This window comes from Ctenopharyngodon idella, chromosome 3 (genome assembly GCF_019924925.1).
Source record: "Ctenopharyngodon idella isolate HZGC_01 chromosome 3, HZGC01, whole genome shotgun sequence".
In the NCBI taxonomy this organism is placed as follows: Eukaryota; Metazoa; Chordata; class Actinopteri; order Cypriniformes; family Xenocyprididae; genus Ctenopharyngodon; species Ctenopharyngodon idella.
In genome coordinates this window covers 19,422,909-19,443,207 of record NC_067222.1, presented here as the reverse complement: position 1 = coordinate 19,443,207, position 20,299 = coordinate 19,422,909, and the positions used below count along the sequence as shown (strand labels likewise).

Here is a 20,299-nt window from a genome sequence, read left to right as displayed (position 1 = left end):
GAAGCGGGTTCAAATCCGCCTTTTGTCGAGCTTGCATTTATTTTCAATAAAAATGAAAATAATGTCCTAAAAGTGGAAATTAACTGCAAACGAGTGTTTAATAATATTAAAAGTGTTTATTGGGTAGGGTTAGGGGAAGGTGTAGGGAGGGTTTTTAATCTCTCAATAAGGCAGTATCCATTTAATAATTTTAATAAATATAATCATTTACACTATGACATTATTGCATCCTGTTAATGTACAAAAATACTGAGGTGCAAATAGTATCTGCCAATATAAAGTATAGATAGCATCTAATTACTATTTATTGCAAAGAACTGATACTTTTACATGGTGTAAATAGAATCTATCGCTATTTTCACCTAGTGTAAATAGCATCTATCGCTAAGAAAATGCTGCTATTGTCACTTAGTGTACATAGCATATTTTCTTAATGATAGATGCTATTTTCACTTAGTGTAAATAGCATCTAATTGCTATTTACACAGTACAAATAGCCGCTGCCAAAAGAAAAAAGCAGCTATATCAAAATTGGTGAGAGTGTTGCCACTGTTGTTTTTATTGTGATCTATACATTTTGATTTAATTCCCTCATATTCAAGGACATTCTATTTCGGACTACATATTATTCAAGAAGAAAAAAAGTAAGGCAAGACTTGTATCCATCGAGAATTGATTGGATTGTGAAAAGCGGAAGAGTCATATCTGAATGTAAGTTGCAGACTGCAGTGGATTGTGGAGGTCTTCTTTCTAGTCGATCCTGAAACAACACATGCACGTCCTTTTGTCCTATTTGCTATTATTGCCCTAACCATCATTACATAAACGGGCATTAAATCAGCTACTAAAATGGCTGTGTTGCTATATATTATTAACGTTGTTTTCAAAGCGCCAAGGACCTGCGTCATGTGACGACTGCTTTAAAATTCAAGTCGTTTCTGAGGGGAAGCAATTAATTTCAGGTAAAAGATATAGCATACAAAGGTTTTGCACTGACAGGTACTTTGAGATAAACTATTAAGTAACAGGTATTGGAGCGGCTTTTGACTTATTATTTTGTCATTCATAAATAACCAAAAGACATTAGTCATACAAAATAGGCCTCCTTTAAAAAAAAGTCGATCCACGCACTCTCCAAACGTGACTGAACAGCGCCATCTATTCACAGATCTCTGCACCTGCACTCCAAACAAACTTTCGTAGGTGAACTTTGTATTATAATAAAAATATAGGCCTATGCCTACATGAAAATATAAAGAACATATTACATATATAACTATTTCAACGACCTTGTGCCTCTTCATCAATTAGTAAAACGATTTCAAAGATTTTTTGTTTTAGGATTTCATAACTTGAATATGCAAGTATCAATCAATGCGTTTCTGCAGCAGCGAGAATGTAATCTCTTATGCAGAGCTGTTCATGTCTACATATATAGCAGAGAATTCAAGATAAAGTAAGATGTTGCGCATATTCACCTCGATATTGACTGTGCTTCAACTTCAGACGGCTGCCATATAATGTTCGGAAATGCTTTGGCAAAGTGAATGACATGCTGTCCCGTACCAGAAGATATTTCCAAAGCGACCAGATGCCTGTCTGATGTCACTCTGGTTTTTAATACCTCAAGGATCGGGTCCTTATTTCTGTCGGCTGCTGCAGCATTCAGCATTTTACACATCCAACGACAAGTTCCTGGAATCAAGAGCAGAATGGAGCTACGTAAAAATAACCGCACCTGAAAAAGGCAATGTCAGACTCCAACAACACCTTTAAAAGCTCCAAAGTTTGGCGATCCAAAACAGTTCCTAAATTGTGCAAATGTCCAGAACAGATTCATACATCTAGATGACGGCAGCTCACATCAGGTCACATGAGATGCTCTTGTATTTCATAACGGCGGAAAATTGCAAGGTTGCAAAAAATAATAATTTAGATTTCGCCTCCAGATGATTGTTCTTTATTCACTCAGTTTAGTGGTAGTTATTATTAAAGCACGTTCACCCTTTACAGTGTAATACGATTTAAAACGCAATGTATTGGATTCCACATCCCACAATGCAACGCGCTTCAACTTCCTCTTTCTTTCAAAAAGTGGCGCACAAAGATTCATGAGTCTGTTATCACGACCAGTGATTTTATGTATTTTATAGCCTATGTATTAAAATAGGATAGTATTTTACTTTTAATCATTACTAATAAAATAAATACACAGTTCAGAAGTTTGGAATCACTATGAAATGCTGGTTTTAGAAATAGCTAGTTATTCACCAAGGATGGATTAAATTCATTAAAATAATTAATAATAATAATAATAATAATGTTTAGGCTATTTATAAAGCTCCTTTCCCAAGCTCAAGGTCACTGCACAGAGTAGCAACATATAAGCATAACAACAATATGTGCACATAAAACTAATTGCAGCAATAACAAGAGAAATCTAGTCAGTGCTAGATACTGAAGATATTTTGAGTTGAGACATGAAGTTTCAGTTTCCTCAGTCCAGCCTGTTCGGTTAATGGCTTGCAACCATAAACGTCTGCTTTTAACTTAAAATGGCGTCTTCAACCATGGTATTCTGTAAAAAAAAAAAAAAAAGACAATTTTTTTTTTTTTTTTTTTTTTTACATTCAGTTTCTGACATCCAAAGACACAACAAGATATCTTTTCTCTTATTCCGTGGATCTGGCCCCTTTTCCTACACTTGTTACCACAATAAAAACGACAAACGTGCACAACAAAATGACTAAAACTGAAATTAAAATGAAAACTGAGGCATAAATCTCTTTCCAATGTCTTTATAAATAGGCTTGTATGTTTTAATACAAGGCTCAATCAAATTTCCCAACTCAGCTGTGCTTTTTAATATATAACAAAAGGTACAGTGATAGATACTGTAAACATGAATAATGTGCATGAAGAAAAAAAATCACGTAAACATAACTGAGTTTTGGGTTTAAATTTAGGGTTAATTCATAAAGTGCAATATAAAGTTATAGGTCCCATTCACATCGAGTGCAAACACTGAATGCAATAATAGCTAATATTGCATTCAGGGTTTGCATTCGATGTGAATGTGACATGAGCTCTGTAAATAGGCATTAAAGGAACGCTCCACTTTTTTTGAAAATAGGCTCATTTTCCAACTCCCCTAGAGTAAAACAGTTGAGTTTTACCGTTTTCGAATCCATTCAGCCGATCTCTGGGTCTGGCGGTACCACTTTTAGCATAGCTTAGCATAGTTCATTGAATCTGATTAGACCGTTAGCATCTCGCACAAAAATGACCAAAGAGTTTCGATATTTTTCCTATTTAAAACTTGACTCTTATGTAGTTACATTGTGTACTAAGACCGACGGAAAATGAAAAGTTGCAATTTTCTTGGCCTATATGGCTAGGAACTATACTCTCATTCCGGCGTAATAATCAAGGAACTTTGCTGCCGTACCATGGCTGCAGCAGGTGCAATGATTTTACGCAGCGCCTGTGACACCCTGCTTGCACAGGGAGTGTGCCTTGCAACCATGGAGACATTTGTGAGAGACGCTGCGTAAAATGATAGTGGAAAAAAACAATAACATCACATAAAAAAGTATACTTTCTGCCTTAGTGTGAAAACACTACTCATACTATTCAAACTATAAAATGGCATATTAAGTATGAGTATGCAGACTGGGACGCACCTATATCGCTTTCATGTGTCTCCAGCGACGAGGGGCATGTTTCTGCTTTTCTGAGTTTGTTGTCTGAATTCATAGTATTCATAAAACAGTAAGTGAAAAGTGCCCTGATGACCTACGACTGAAGTGTGCATTCACTATTTGAGAACAGAGGTGAAGCTACGCAACTGATGCCGTAGGTCACGGCAATGACAACATGGCAGATATAGTATTTCATTCATATGCACACATTCATACTATATAGAACATACTTTTTAAATGTTTGCAAATTAAGTTTCAAACCAAGAAACGCAGCATGGTAGTTTGTGATCCTCAGTTGTTTAGTGTGTGATGCTTATTTTTCTCTTTAACTTATTTGCCTAGTGTTTGAAAATCTGTTCAGATTTAAAAGTCTTGTAGTTTATTCCAGCCTTTAAATGATACAAAATTAAAGGTGCTGCGCATTGTTTTGGTAATAGCAAAAGCAATACAGTCACAAAAAGACACCCATGACCTTTAGGTCCCATCATTGATGGGATCCCAGTACCATTTGTTAAGGTTTCCAAAAAACTGGTAGTCTTTCTTTGTCCGTATATAATGACAGGCACGGCATGCGTGCTCTTGGGGATAGTTAACAAGTTTTACTTCAAAGTGTTTTCGCCACTGAAAATACTTTTTATATTCTTCAACATTCTTGTCCAATGACAGCAGGTGTTCAGCCAGTTTCTGAGGGCTGGAGAAATCCTTCACGTGGATGAAAGCATCTCTTGGCACAAACCTTTCATATATGTATCTTGGAGCCCCAAGAGCCACTGGCACTGATCCGAGTGTGAGGGGATTGAACAGCTTTTCTGTCATGTAGTCGTAATGAAGGACTGTGTTCTCAAATGACAGATAGAACTTACATCTGGTTAATATTTCATTGTATTGTGCATTACTTACTTCTTTCCCAAAATGACGCCCAAGAGCATAAATGTCAATGTGTTTTTTTAGCTCGTTATAGTATTTTACCCTTTCATACTTCTCATTCCAGTTGCTCACAATCCAGCAAACTAACTTGTCCTTTTTGTCCAGAACTTGTGGAAATATCTTATCCTCATTATCTTCAGTTTTAAGCACAATTTGTTCACGAAGAACAATATCAGCATCCCGTCTATAATTCAGTGTCACATTAAACAGGTTCTCCAGACCGTTGAGTCGTCTCGTGTTTTGTGGAGACTCAAAGTGCATCCATATCCATTTCTGGAAGAAAGGCCGTGGTTTTGTGGGTAAATTTGACAGGTCACTGTTAATGTCTCTGTGATTTATCAGTACTCCATGAGCCTCGCTGTAAAGATCTCTGTCTACTGTTAAGTAACAGCCGTCTATATTATATATGGAACTGCAAGAGTTTAGGTCGAATTTTTTTCCAAATGGCCAAAACCATATGAGTAGGATAGTGTTGTTTTCCAGAGGCTTGTCTTTGGATGCTGTAAACGCTATTGTTGTTAGTGATTCTTTATCATGATGGCCAGAGAATTCATTTATAAAAAATATGTTCAGTCCAACAGAGAAAATAAGAAGTAAACATCTGAGTTGAAGTAAACTTTTGTCATGACCTGTGGAGAAAGACAAATAAGGATTATTAGAGACACTGTGGCATAGTCTCAAATACTCTTAAAGGGTAGGTAACACACAGTTTCTACCAATCTCATGTTTATCTTGAGTATCTGTAGAGTAGTATTGCATCCTTCATATCTCTGAAAAGTCTTTAGTTTTATCATATAAAAGATAGATATGCTGTACCGAGTCTTTCCAAACAAAGCCGAGCTCCTGGAGGCGTGCCTGCCATGGGCAGAGCTAAAAAGTCATGAGTACGCAGCTTTTGCGTAGAGATCGTCTACAAGCTGCGACATCGTTATAAATGAAAAGGGAACAAAAACTTTTGTGTTGTTTACATTATATGCACTTGCGTGCCGATTGCCAACAAAACACAGACATTTGATGCAGTTTTCCTCACCGCCCAATCTGCAAATCCAGCGTCGAACTGCGACTTGTTTACAAAGCATTCATCACCGACAGAAATACTCCATCATACATCTAACTCGTGTTTTGAAACTTTGGCCTTGTTTAGTATGAGAATGCAACTCTTTAACAGTGTAAATAAGTCAGAATGCATGAAATAGCATTATACCCCCCCTTTAAATTATTACAGCAATGGACACAGTTTACTTTTTTGAGTAACTCTTGAACAGTGGTTCCCAACCCTGAGCTTATAAAAGTTGCACATAAACTATGGAAACACACAATATACTAAATAAATACCTTGATGTGCAACAAAAAACTCACGTGACTTTGCCTCAACAGAAGATGTGATTGGATAACTGGTCTAACCAGCTGTCACAACTAGGTTGTGGTAAACTTACGAAGACGAAGGAGATTAAGTAGAATAGTCTTTAATGACAAAGCTAGGGAAATAATACAGGATACTAAGGCTGGATGGTATATTGAGTTTGTACGACATATTAATATATTTCTTATATATACGATATGGAATGAGGCAATACCATTTATATTGATATAGAATAGTATATCAGTATAATATACAGTAATAAATACTGAAAAATAGCGGAGGACGCAGAGTCCTGCTGCGGGGAAAATGCATAATACAATTTTTCCTAAACATGAGACATGCTTAATATTAAGGGCTTTAAACTGGTGAGATATAGTTTCCACGTATAGTTTTTAAAGCGGCATACCCCATAAGTGCTCTGACAGTAGTCTCAGCCTCAGACATCACGCCCACGGACTGTTGGCTGAACATCTGATGCATATGGCACACTTAACTGGAAACACTACAGGATTTTCAAAGTCGTCATCTGATTGGTTGAATTCTACAGAATGTCTGGGAGTCGTGTGTGTTGCATTCTTTAACAGTCTGCCTGGAAACAAATGCCGTGACGCCAAACCCCGTTGTGAAAGAAGAACGCTGTCGTGTTTACAATTGTGACAATGAGTGCTTACCAGGATCAACTAAACGCTGGATTTTCAAAAGAATGTGAAGTTTGCGGCTCCATTGTCGCAGTAAACTTGCACAACGTTCTTGAATGAATAATTTATTAGATGCATGCCGGTCTATTATTGTAGAGACATCAACTTTACATTTTCACGCCCCTAAACATGACGCAGAAAAAAAACGAACTGTGATTGGTTGCGTTACATGTCAGTCAAATGTCCTCTTGGAATACTCTTCCAAATCCTCACGAACTTCGGGGTCTTTTTTTCAAGTATGGGCCTGAGTGACGTAAACGGGGGCGGAATTCCTTGTATGGGCACTTCTCCCGGAAGAGCGCTCGCGCACGCGTCGACCAGAGTGAGAGAGCAAGAGCATGCCCATCAACGCACGTTCGGCTTTACGGAAGTCATCAGCAGCGCTGCACAGGACTTACTCGAGAAAGATTTGTTTTTAGACCACGAAATCAACAATGTCACCAAAGAAGTGTGTTTTTGGTTGTGAGGGAAAGATAACCTTGCTCCCCAAAGAACCCAGTGGAGCTGAGAGATTTGTGCTCAAGCATTACATTGATGTGCTCTCGATATTTGTTATTAAAATAACCATAGAAACTGATAGTTTCAATCACTTTTTTTATTGGGTAAAATGATTGGAGAATATCTCGTGTTTTTCCGTGGCTGCTTGAGCCCTCAGGATCGGCGCTTATGGTTTCATAAACAAGGCCCAGTTCTACGCTGGATTTACAGATAATTTGAAACTGAAAGATGGAGTGGTCACAGCGATAATGATCCCGGTCATGAGTCGGAACCGCAGGTGGTGAGTAAAACTGCTTCAAATGTCTGTTTTGTTGGCAATAGGTGCCTAAGTGCATATAATGTAAACAATACGAATGTAGTGAATTTATAAATTCATTATTCATCATTCACTATACGCTATATTCATTATAGTGATTCAAAAGTTATCCATGGATAATGCGATGGTGTATGCATTGATAGCTTGCAGATGATCTCTACACAAAAGCTGCGCATGCTCGTGACAGCTCGTCACTCTATTTCCGCTCACACGACGCCTCCAGGCGCTCGGCTGTTTTCAGAAAGACTCGGTACAGCGTATGTATCTTTTATAAATATGATAAAACTAAAGACTTTTCGGTGATATGAAGGATGCTATACTACTCTATAGGTACTTAAGTTTAACATGAGATTGGCAGAAACTGTGTGTGAAACCCCCCATTTAATACATTTGTGATGTGGTCTTTTCCTCAGTGCATAATTTGCATTTCACTCTATTGAGCTCCAAACAGACGGAGCTCAATAGAATAGGAATGCCATATTCTGACTAAAATATACATTTTGCTAAAATATGTAAAATTTTAAACCTGCAAGTAAGTGTATTTTTATGATAGCAGTAACTGTAAAATGACTATTGTAATGGGGTAATCAAAATAGCCTAATATAATTAGTCTGTGCTTTTGTTTATTTTCATTTTTAGTTTAGTGAGTTTAACTTCTGCTTTAAAAAGCCTTATTTTTATTTTTAGATTGCAATGTTACAATGTTAGAATGTAATGTGATTTGACTTTTTTTTTTTGCACATACAGTATATAGCATAGACTATATGGTTACATTCACTATATTTGTTTTCATAGCCTTTAATATGATGATTTACAATACATTGTTTGTAAGACAACACTGGGCAGGATGTAAAATATGATTTTTAAAAAATAAATAAATAAATAAATAAATAAATACAGATTGTTTTTCAGAGATATACAGTATACCATATATCGCCATTCAGCCAAAAAATACTGAGATATGATTTTTTGGCCATATCGCCCAGCCCTACAGGATACCAAATGAGACATTACATTGACGAGAACAGATGAAGGCCCCGTCCACACGGAGACGAGTTTAGCTGTATACGCAAAAATTTTGTATCGTATAGGTGTTTCGTCCAGACGGATCTGCCGTTTTCAGAAGGTGAAACCACTATTTTTTGAAACCAGGTCCCAGAGTGGATACATTTGAAAATGACGCCTTTGCGTTTTCGTGTGTACAGCCAATCCGTATATTTTGTGAAACGATGATGTCATCACCCTACGTGTTGACCCTAGTCAGACACCGCTAACAGCACAAAACAGCAACAACAATAGCGGACTACATGCTTGTGTTCGTGCTGCAGAAGCTACTGAGCCTATTAGCTTTACTAAAATAAAGCTTTATTTCTAAGCTTTACTAAAGTTTGTATACAGCGTGCAAGCTTTATGCACATGCTCCAAGTCTTATTCTCCATTTTTAGTGTATCCCTGCTGCAGAATTACATCGCCACATACTGATCTGGCATGTATACTACATCGTTTTGAGTCGGAGACTGTCCCGGCTAGTGAGGGAGATGCTGTGCGACTTTGTTCATGCGGGAACAAAATTTCATGCAAGGACACACACCAGGTCTGCTCTGCATGTCTCGGGCTGAAACATGCCCAATTGGCGATTGAAAACCCCGGTTCCTGTGAACACTGCGCACACTTCACTATGAAGAGCCTTCGTCGCAGGCTAGCATGCCAAGCTAGCCTGTCAGGCCAGGATCCCCTCATGTCACCTAGCCCCGTTCCAGCTGCCACTCCGCAGGTACCCATTTCTGTAGAGCTGCCCACCACAGCAGCTTTATCTTGGGGTAAACAGCTCGATGTTTGCGTCCCTCTGCCCAATGTGCTCAGCACGGATGATAAGGAGGACGCGCTCGATTTCTAAGAAAGAAAGGGGCAATCAGATTTTTTTCTCTCTGAGGAAGAGGAGGATTTCGAGGACTCCCCTTTCCTTCCCCCTGCGCACCCGACACTAACCCTTGGCCCGCGGCGGGATCTACGGAAGATGCCCCCGTTTCTCAGTGTTGATCTGCAAGATGTGTGCAAAGGCGCTGCAGAGAAACTAAACATTCCGTGGCCGACCGTGGTAGCAGAGATTGCAAAGTCTCGCTACAAGGGTAAGAGGCTGCCGAGAGCGAAACGGGCAGCACGGCAGCTCCTTCCTGTGTTTCCAGAGCTCCTGGAAGAGGTTGCGGTGACCTGGAAGGACAAACTGTTCACCAGCAAATTGCCCGTGCAGGGAGGATCCACTCTCGATGTGGAGGGAATGGAGAAAGAAGGACTTCTCCGAATGCCCCCCATGGAGCCATTAGTTGCTGCGCACTTACACCCAAAGCACACGGCGGCTGCGAATCCGACATTGCCATCCAAAGCGGACCATTTCCAGTCAAGCTTGACGAAACGTGCTTATAAAGCAGTCGCTCTCTCTGTCAGGGATATGAACGCAATCTCTATGCTGACCGCGTACCAAGCGGAATTGCAGGACGAAGCGTCGACCATGCCAGGTCAGACGCACTGGGAAGAGATCTGTGTCGTTACCGATCTTTCTCTGCAACTTCAGAGATGCGTGGTTCAAGCCGCGGGCAAGGCCATGGCCACAATGGTCATTCAAGAGAGAGGACGTTGGCTTAATTTGGCGAATCTCTCTGACAGGGAAAAGGAAGCCATCCTGGATGCACTGGTGGTCGCAGAGGGGATTTTTGGCTCGGCTCTGACACTGATGCAAAAGAGATGTGAGGAAAAGAAAAGGGATGATGAGGCTTTGCAGCTCTGTATGCCTAGAAAGACGCAGACTGCACCCCCTCCGCCACCTCGGCAGACCTTCGCACAAGTTACGGCCTGCCCACCCCCCAGCTATCGCATTCCTAGACGGCAGAGACCGAACGTGAATGAAGCGGGTCACACCGGAGCCCCGGAACAGAGAACTGCCTGGCCTCGAAAGAACTTCCCGCCTGCAACAGCGCAGACGGTCCAGCCGGCCCCTCAACCTCATCCTCACTCCCATTCTCAGGGAGCGAGGAGGAAGAAGGCAGTTTGATGGGGTCTTCCCCGGGGAAAGGAGCCCACAGCCCCCCTGTTCGCTAGCTCCTGACCCCCAGATGTTCAACGTTCGACAAGGGACAAGTTTCAAAGTTCCCAGATGTTCTGTGAGGAAAACAGAGCCCGGTTGGGCCAGGGGAGGCAGAGCAGTGAAAAGGAAAAGAGATGGTGCAGTGGTGCACACCCACCCACAAGTCACAAGCACTTTTCATGTTCAAAACTCAAAGTTTTCACTGTATCCCCAGAAAATGTTGCAAAACAATTCCCGAAAAAAAATGTTGCAAAACATATTAACAGAACACAGTATAACATCACCTCGGGGAGTTATTGCTCCCTTAGAGGTGATGAGACGCTTAAACTCTGTCCAAGCGCTAAGTTCCCACACATGCGCAGTACAGACCCCAAGCTCATCCACCGCTCAGCCACACGATGGCGCCAGAACGCTGCAAATAAACAGTTGGCGAGAATGCATACAGTCCCGCTGGGTATTAAAGACAATACAGTTCAGGTACAGAATTTAGTTTGCCGCCGGGTTTTACTCGAGATACTTCCTCGTCCCAAAGAAAGGGACTCAAGCTCTTCGTCCCATATTAGATCTGCGTGCACTGAACAAATACTTAAGAAAGTACAAGTTCAGGATGCTCACTCATTCTACACTTCTGAAATTAGTGCGCTAGGGCGATTGGTTAACGTCGATCGACCTGAAAGAAGCATATTTTCACATAAAGATATATCCACCCCACAGGAAATTCCTGAGGTTTGCTTTCCTTGGCGTGGCATACGAATATCTGGTCCTGCCGTTCGGCTTGTCTCTCAGCCCCCGAGTGTTTGTAAAATGTACAGAAGCGGCCCTGACTCCGCTCAGGGAGAAAGGCATTCGTCTCGCTACTTACATAGTGAAAGAACACACAATTATGCTTCTGGAACATATACAGAAACTGGGTTTAGAATTAAACATTGAAATGAGTGTTTTAATTCCCACGCAGTCTATAACATATCTGGGGCTGTCACTGAACTCGGTGACATTCAAAGCGTGACTGTCAGAAGACAGGGTGAGGAAATTCACTCGTTGCATGACAGATTTTCAGAGGGGAAACAGTGTTTCCTTTCGCACATGCCTCAGACTATTAGGACTGATGGCCTCAGCCCTGATAGTTATTCCTTTAGGCAGACTGTTCATGAGAGAGTTTCAACCCTGGGTAGCGTCTCTGGGGCTGGACCCGATACGTCACTCCCGGAGGAGAGTGAGAGTGATGTCAGAGGCAGTCTTGGCACTGCGCCAGTGGAGACACCCGACCTTTCTGATTCAATGGGTTCCCATGGGCGTGGTTCGAGCCAGAAAAGTCATAACGACGGATGCGTCATTGTCTGGTTGGGGGGGCATTCACGAAGGCAGGATAGTGAATGGAAGATGGGATCATCATCTGTCCAATCTTCACATTACAGAAAATGTCCAATCTGGAAATGCTAGCCGTTTTTCTGACGCTGAAGCATTTTCTCCCTTTTTTTTTTTTTGCCCCTTGCATCATGTTCTCGTGAGTACGGACAACACTACAGTTGTGGCTTACATAAACTGACAGGGAGGTCTCAGATCACTTCCCTTGCACACGTTAGCACGCGAACCCTGAGAGCGACGCACGTACAGGGTGTCATGAACCAGGGTGCGGATCTCCTGTCCAGGGGCAATCCCCTCTACAGGGAGTGGAAATTGAACAGGGAAGTGGTCGAACAGATTTGGAGCATATACGGCGGAGTGACAGTGGATCTGTTCGCGTCCCACGACAATGCTCAGTGTCCTCTGTTTTTCTCCCTGAAAGACCAGAGCACGCCTCTGGGGATAGATGCGCTGGCGCACGAATGGCCTTGCACTCTCCTTTACGCGTTCCCACCGATAGCGTTAATATCCCAAACACTTTACAGAGTGAGGGAGGAGGGACTGACATTGATATTAATAGCTCCGAGGTGGCCAGGGAAATATTGGCTAGCGGAGATCATACATATGCTGTACGAGGACCCGTGGCCTCTCCCGCTGCGCAGAGACCTTTTGTCACAAGCAGAGGGGGAGATTTTTCATCCTCATCCAGAACGCCTGGCACTATGGGCCTGGCCCATTCAATTTAAATACAACCGGTCTGCCTGACAGTGTTATCAGAACCATACAAAATGCTAGAGCTTCATCGACTAGGTCTCTTTATGAATGCAAATGGGGCGTGTTTGAGCGATGGTGCGCAACTAAACACGAAATTCCCTTTCAGTGTTCAGTGGCAGTCATTCTATCATTTCTTCAGGATTTGATAGATCAAGGGAAAGCGTTTTCAACCAAGTGTTTCTGGCTGCTATATCTGCTTGTCACATTGGTTTTGATAACAAAACTATGGGGCAGCATCCTTTGGTATGCAGGTTCATGAAGGGCACGTGCCGCATTTTGCCAGTTTCAAAACCGCTTTCCCCCTCATGGGATTTGGGATTGGTGCTTGATGCTCTCTCTATGTCCCCGTTTGAGCCGCTGGACAAGGTTGATTTCAAAATATTATCATTTAAGACGGCACTGCTGTTAGCTTTGGCTTCGGCAAAGCGCGTAAGCGAGATTCACGTGCTTTCAGTGCATTCAGCATGTATGTAGTCCATGCCTGGGGATGCAGGGGTAGTTCTGAAACCCAATCCTGCATTCATGTCCAAAGTAGTTAATGCTATCATCCCTCTTGAGTTAAGAGCCTTTTATCCACCACCTTTTGCTTCATCAGAACAGCAAAAGTTAAATGCTTTGTGCCCAGTGCGTGCTTTACGCATTTATACAGAAAAAAACAGAGGGTTCAGGGAGAGTGATCAGCTTTTCGTATCTTGGACGAAACCTCGTACAGGGAAGCCGATTACTAAGCAACGTTTATCGCACTGGATAGTGGAAGCGATTTTGTTGACATATTCTAGTAAGGGTCTTGTGTCCCCTCCTGGGTTGCGTGCACACTCAACAAGGGGAATGTCAACTTCGTGAGACACCTCACTTAATGCTATCAGAGAACTGGGGTTAAAAGCAGTGGTTCTCAACCTTTTTTGGGCCAGCGCCCCCTATCCACTATCCAGGTCCCTTTTTTCTTTTTAAATTGACGCGAACAATCCAAGTCAAGCCAAGCATAAGAATACTAAAATATATAATATACATATACAGAACAAGAATAAAAACTTATAAGTAGCAATAAAGAAAACAAAACGAATTCATTTGAAGCGAAACAGAGTAAAAACCACAAGGCTGAATCCTGCTTCTTATTCACAGCTTCTTATTGACGCTATCTGGTCCACCTTAAAAGACGCGATGCTTCCGCGTCTTTAGCTTCTTATTCATGCTCAGCTTAGGGACCGTGCGGTTTTTCTCTTTTTCACGATTTTTTAAGGGATCATGATGCTTTTGTGTCTATTTTCAGAATAAACGAATGAAATGCAAATAACACCATATATACAATATATCACAATATATGACCGAAAATAGACTGTAAAAATATAAAGGCACATAAATTATAAAAAGCCTTATACCTAGTGCACTTGACTGTGCAACACGTCACCATGCAACATTATGAACAATTTTACTCTAGCATTATTGAGTTTTGTCACATCTCTCAGAATCATGGGATCATAATTCATAACGCTACAGTAAAATTGCTCATAATGTTGCATGGTGACAGTCAAGTGCACTAGGTATAAGGCTCCAGTTAAAATTTGAACGCACCCTCAAAGGCAGCGGAGATATAGCGCCTCCATTTGGGCCAATAGTGCAATTTCTCATGTAACTGTATGTCATATCTCTCAGAATCATGGGATCATAACTCCCTAACGCCACAGTTAAATTGCTCATAATGTTGCATAGTGAGAGTCAGTTGGGCACAAAGTTGCCTCAAATTGGGCACACTGGACATAATACACCAATGAAACTTTAACAACCCTAAATGGCTCAACAATGTGATGGCTCTTCAAACTGTAGTGTGAGATTGGGTCCATAACTTCAAAATGGTACAGTAACCAACAATGCAAGAGTTCTTTCAATTCAATGCAATTGAATTCACATTCACTTGTATAACGCTTTTCACTATACATAATTCAGAGCAGCTTTACAGAAAATGCATGTTTCTGTGTTACAAAATCACAATTGTCTGTTACAAGATGATATCAGAAAGAAAAGTTTTTTTTTTAAGCAAAAGTAGTGTGCATTCAAAGCAACCTGATAACATGATAATGTTTCATAATCATCCATGTTTGATGTTCTGGAGTCCTTATTCAAAGGTGTTGGGTTATCTGACGTCTTCGTTCATAACAGGCTGGATCCAAGCTGGAGCTGGTATAATGTCTAGTAACCTTGTGATATTGAAATTCATAAAGATTGTTTTAATTATTTTATTCAATTGATTCATTAATGCATTTAAAGGGTGACATTAAAGAATGATGTAATTACTTATTATATACCATTGTAATTTTACAGCCATTTTACACTTATATTTCAGTGCCATTTACATTTCGAAATAGTGTATTATTCTTTTCTGAAAATAGACACAATACTGGTAGCAACAGGGCCCCTAAAAGGCGTGGAGGAAAAAAGCACGTCCATTAAGCTGAAACGTTCAATAATTGAAAATTAGCCTATACTGTAATTTATGTGCCTTTATATTTTTACAGTCTATTTTCGGTCATATATTGTGATATATAGTATATATGGTGTTATTTGCATTTCATTCCTTTATTCGGAAAATAGACACAAAAGCATTATGATCCTTTAAAAAAAAGTGAAAAAGAGAAAAACCGCACGGTCCCTAAGCTGAGCGTGAATAAGAAGCTAAAGACGCGGAAGCGTCGCGTCTTTTAAGGTAAACCAGATAGCGTCAATAAGAAGCTGCGAATAAGAAGCTGGATTCAGCCTCGTGTAAAAACCAGTGTTCGAAACCTCACGAAGCCTACCTCTCTCGTTCGTCACAAATTCAAATGTTTACATATTAGCAATGTATTTGGATGTTGAACTATCATTTATTATGTAGACTAGGATTTGTACTTCACTTCCGTTTCAATATCGACAAAAAAAAAAATCCTCTTCACATGAGCAAAAATGTGCTTGGCAGGACCAGTTTCAGCGGTGGTCACGCTGAACGGCATAGATAGGATACTACGGAGTATTTGAAATGAGCAGTGTAACTTTTTATGTTTGGTTGACTGCATTTTATTTTGATAATGAACAGGCTGCGATGTCAAGTTTGCAATGCTAGAATATGTTGCGTGCACACGTGACGCGCCGGCGTAATCGCTTCAACCTTTCCTTATACCAGCAGAAACAACTTAAAATAGTCCGTAATTTACAGATATGAGTAAGAAAGACATTATTCGATACTGCGAAGTTTACTTTTATACACTCACACTAAAAACAGAACATCGTGCTTTTGCAAAATAAAGAAAACACGATGCGCTTTTTGTCATCTGTTTCCTTTCCGTGAACTTGTTTGTGGAGCGGCGCCGAGCCTCACAAAAATGAATCAAACTCAGCAGCATATAGGCTACTATTTGTCAGAGTATTTTCTTTCGTCTTGTTAATCAATTAAATATATTTTTGCATATTTATTTATTTTATACTATGATTTTATGAAAACAAATTTTGTTATTTTTATTTTATTTATCCTGTCAACCCAGTAATACTCTAATGGAATTAGTGGGATTGTGTGAAATGGTTAATAAAAATACTTAATACAAAACGATTATGTGGTCACCAAGGTGAAATGGTTTAGTCTTGACTTCTGGTGAGTGACAGTGTCGGGGTGATGTGAAATCTGTTGTTTGTCGAGTGCCAAATAAACACAGAGATGGACAGGAAAAGGTCAAAGCTATCAGGTGCCCAATTTAAAAAAAAAAGAAAAGAAGAAGAGGAGAAACGAGCAAAAGATAAAGGTATGCAACTATGTTCTCTCTGTATGATTATTACGGTATCCATATGAAAAAAGAAATGTGAAGTCCGCACACTGAAAATAACTGCTCCAATAAAAAATGTATTAAATAATGCAACGTTTCGACCAACAGGTCTTCATCAGGTATCCATGTCATGAATGAAGGGCTAATGTTAATTGGTGGGTATAACTCTTAAGTTTCTTAGCCTTTTTGCTATGATGCTTGCTATGCTTGCTTATACAACAATAATTCGGTTTTAACTCAACAAAAACTAGATCTAATTTCACCATAATATTGTGCTTTGCAACAAAACTGTTACAAGTTCAGTTATTATTTATTTCCATTAGTTGGGTTAACGTTAGGCCCTGTAATTAGCCAACGGAATTTTCAAATCTGTGTAATTATAATTTAAATCGGACTACTTTTCAAATTGTATTTCATAAACCAACATCTCAGACGTTATGTCAAAACGTTATGGGGTTTCAAATCAAAAAATGACTTTCTGTTACAGAACAGGGCATTGATTTCATACATGTCCACTGTAGAGGACATCAGGACGTACAGCATGTTTATCAGGCATTTTGGGAGACACAAGTGAATATGGAAATAAATTATACATCAATATTCCTGAAATATTAGATATTATTATTAAAATGTTGCCAATTATTACTCCAATTATTTCACTTCTTTTTTCATTAAATGAAACACATTAAGAACACATTAATATGCAAATTAGATACAGTGTACATTGCGTTGAATGGGAATATTAATTTATGACCATTTTACCCACATATTGCATAAAGTAAAATGGTGTATCAATTTATTCCATTATATCTTTCATAACATAGTTGAGAATCATCTTTATATAAATTTTGGTTAAAAAAAAAGCCTAAAACCCAAAAAGTTATTGTGTGTTTTTCAAATGTTCTAATGAAGGATTTGTGCAATTGAGAAATATAATTTTCTCTTTCACTTATGTTGTTATAATAAAATATAACTGTTTGTGCAGAATTTTGGCGAGTGGGCGCTCGAAGGGGGTCTCGCCCAGGGTTTAATTCAATGTAGAACCGCCACTGATAATGCCGTGGTGTTTTACGCACAAATGGTCACAACACACCATGAGTATGCCAATAAATTGTTTCCATCACCTTAATGCGCATTTGAACTAACGCAAAACAAAAAAGAATTTTTTTGATAATTCTTACATTATTTTCGCGTGTACGCTTCCATTTAGGATTTCTTATGCGCATTTTCAAAACGTACATCAAACTAGTTGGAACCCCTTAACAATAATGCCTGACCAGTAAATTAGTTGGTGAACAAAGAAAACATTTTGGCATTAGGAATTGGCATTAGTTAATGCCTAAAAATGTAAAAGGTTTATCTTATAAATAGAATTTAGTTCAGCCTAATTCGTTTTAAAATTCGTCACCAGAGTGAATGGGAACATGATTTATTGAAAATATTTGAAAATATAAGTGGCTCTTAAGTCAATACTTTTTTAATGGCTTGTCAACTTTCCATTCCTCTGCTGCGTGATTCTGGCCACCACCGGATTGTTGTCAGCGCCACAGCGCGAAACACATTATTGTGCACGTGAATGCTGATTCTAGTCAGAGCTTGAGCGCCGGTCTATGACTGAAAAAATACGTTGCAAAAGAAATTATACATAGCTTACATGTCGCATTAAATTGGCAGATGTTAGAATGTTGTAGGCAATTCTTTTGAAAGTAATTACAAGTTTAATCTTGTCTTGCCTGGATCTTTGGTGTAAACTCGTAAACGCCCCCCAAGAACACCTGAACGCCGCCCTTTCAAAAATCTTGCTTCCAACGCCCCCCGTTGTTCTCTGTACCGCCCCCGTTGAGAAACACTAATTTAAAGGGACATGCACAGAAACGGCTCGCTGTGAACAGAGCTGTTTTTGACAAGGTAAAAGGGGTGTTTTTTACACAACCATTAAGAAATTTATTCAGAGTATGTTATAGACTTTTCATGAAGACCCTAAAGAATCATACTAACTTGTGGAAAATTGGCATCCGATGTCCCCTTTAATAAAATCTATTTTATTACATCTGTGTCTTCCATGTGTTAATAATACAGAAGAAGCTCTACGAAATCTCACAAATCTTTCAGATAAATCAGCTGATCAACTCTCTCCAGTTTACATTAATTCCAAAAGATTGAACAGCCCATCATTTTTTTTTTATTATTATTATTGAACATTTCAACAATTCACGCATAAGAAAGTAAAAACAACATGCAAACTTACTTGCCATGGTTCTGTTGGGGAATACAGCTTGACCCAGTAGAGACTAATATGCACAATGAAGACCAGAGTTTTCAAATAGCTGTCTGAGAGAATGAAGACAGAGATCTTAGATTCTAAAAACAAGAAGTGAGCAAGAAAGCAGTGATTTTGCAGTACACACCCTTTCGTACCCACCCAAGATTTCGAAACACCAGTACTTAAAGCATATGTAAGCTTTGGCATGGTTACATGTCCCTTTATGACTTTAAACAACAATGACCCCTACAATCTAATTTCCTTATTATTATTTTTTTAACACATTAGTATCTATTTCCTATGAATGTGTCAGACTTCCAAGATATTAAGAGCTAGAAGAATAACAAAATGCACTAAACAGTAAAACTACTTTGAGCTACAAACCAGTTTATGTTCCCTTGCGATACTACATGAGTACTGCGTCGTTCATCTTATTAATCAATATAGTTTATTAATAAGACATGACGCTATGGGGAAAACTCCTTTTCCTTCGATTCTGAAGCCTTTATACAATCACGCAGTGTGAACTGCTTGTGCATTGGTTTGTAAAATTTAAGAAAACAGACCAATGACGGCACGGAACGCGCAAGCCAATGGTGAGCGAGCCCGCCAAAAGGGGCGGGGACTCGGGCTATATAAGCGGCCATCTCACCATGGCAAATCGATTTATTCTCCTTCAGCGACGCAGATATCATCTCTTCGTTTGATCTACGAGACTTGAAGCTGCTCTCTAGCAGCCTGCCGCTCTCAGCTCGCTGCTCAGATCGCTCCTGTGCAGCGCTGATCGCCCGCCGCTTCGCAACAGCCAGATCAGCTCGCCGCTCTCAAGCAGCCTGGTCAGCTCTTCGCCCCCGAGCCGCCTGCAGCGCCGAGCAAGTGCACTTCGGTGTGTCCTTTTAAAATAAGAGCTTTCAAAGAGCAAATTTCTGCGACGTTGTTGCAAATGTCGCGCCACGGCTGTGGAATGTGCAGAGCCTCTCTGAACGCTGATGACAGGCACAATGAGTGCGTGCGATGCGTGGGACTTCCCCAGACAGAAGCCGCGCTCGCTGTGTTTTCACTACTGTACTCAGTTAACCTAATAAATAATCTATCTCGGCTGGATTCCTAATTTAGGTGCAAGTGAATAGAATAATCTTAACGACTATGTTTGTACTCAAACCTCATGTGTAAGCTTAATTCTCAAAGTAACATTTCAACAATTTATGCATAAGAAAGTAAAAACATGCAAACTTACTTGACATGGTTCTGTTGGGGAATACAGCCCAGTAGAGACTAATATGCACAATGAAGACCAGAGTTTTCAATTATCTGTTATCATATTAAAAAACAAGTAGTGAAACAGCAATGTAACTGCAAATAGATGTGAAACATGCACGTTGTGCAGAATTTTAACATGTTGAGTGTGCCCAGGGACTACACATTGTAAGGTTGAAAATATCAAAGAAGATTTTAAAATGAACAAAGACATTTGCTTTTCTTTTTCAACCCCCTCTCTCTTGCTACAAGGGCCATTTGGAAGGCACAAAGGTGTTGATAGTGATG

At 39.9% G+C, this 20,299-nt stretch overlaps 2 protein-coding genes across 11 annotated transcripts in view; both read right to left on the bottom strand.

Annotated features, from left to right (window-relative positions):
- mettl26 (methyltransferase like 26) overlaps positions 1-20,299 on the bottom strand; it is a 50,144-nt gene that overhangs the window by 3,608 nt on the left and 26,237 nt on the right. Inside the window, exons 1-2 of one of the 10 annotated variants that reach the window (XM_051885961.1) lie at positions 1,771-2,087; positions 1,479-1,695 (exon numbers count right to left, since the gene is read on the bottom strand). The exons of 7 other annotated variants lie outside the window; for them this stretch is intronic. In XM_051885961.1, coding sequence (XP_051741921.1) covers positions 1,479-1,695; positions 1,771-1,840 — 287 coding nt within the window. In that variant the 5' untranslated portion in view covers positions 1,841-2,087. Of the gene's footprint in view, positions 1-1,478; positions 2,088-20,299 lie in introns of those variants that run through there. 2 more of the 10 variants (XM_051885962.1, XM_051885968.1) reach the window with 2 other exon arrangements.
- LOC127508167 (4-galactosyl-N-acetylglucosaminide 3-alpha-L-fucosyltransferase 9-like) lies at positions 4,058-18,860 on the bottom strand. The gene is made up of 2 exons (XM_051885888.1): positions 18,740-18,860; positions 4,058-5,257 (listed from the first exon to the last, which is right to left on the bottom strand). The coding sequence occupies exons 1-2, from the start codon at positions 18,744-18,746 to the stop codon at positions 4,176-4,178; spliced, it is 1,089 nt and encodes a 362-aa protein (XP_051741848.1). The 5' UTR covers positions 18,747-18,860; the 3' UTR covers positions 4,058-4,175.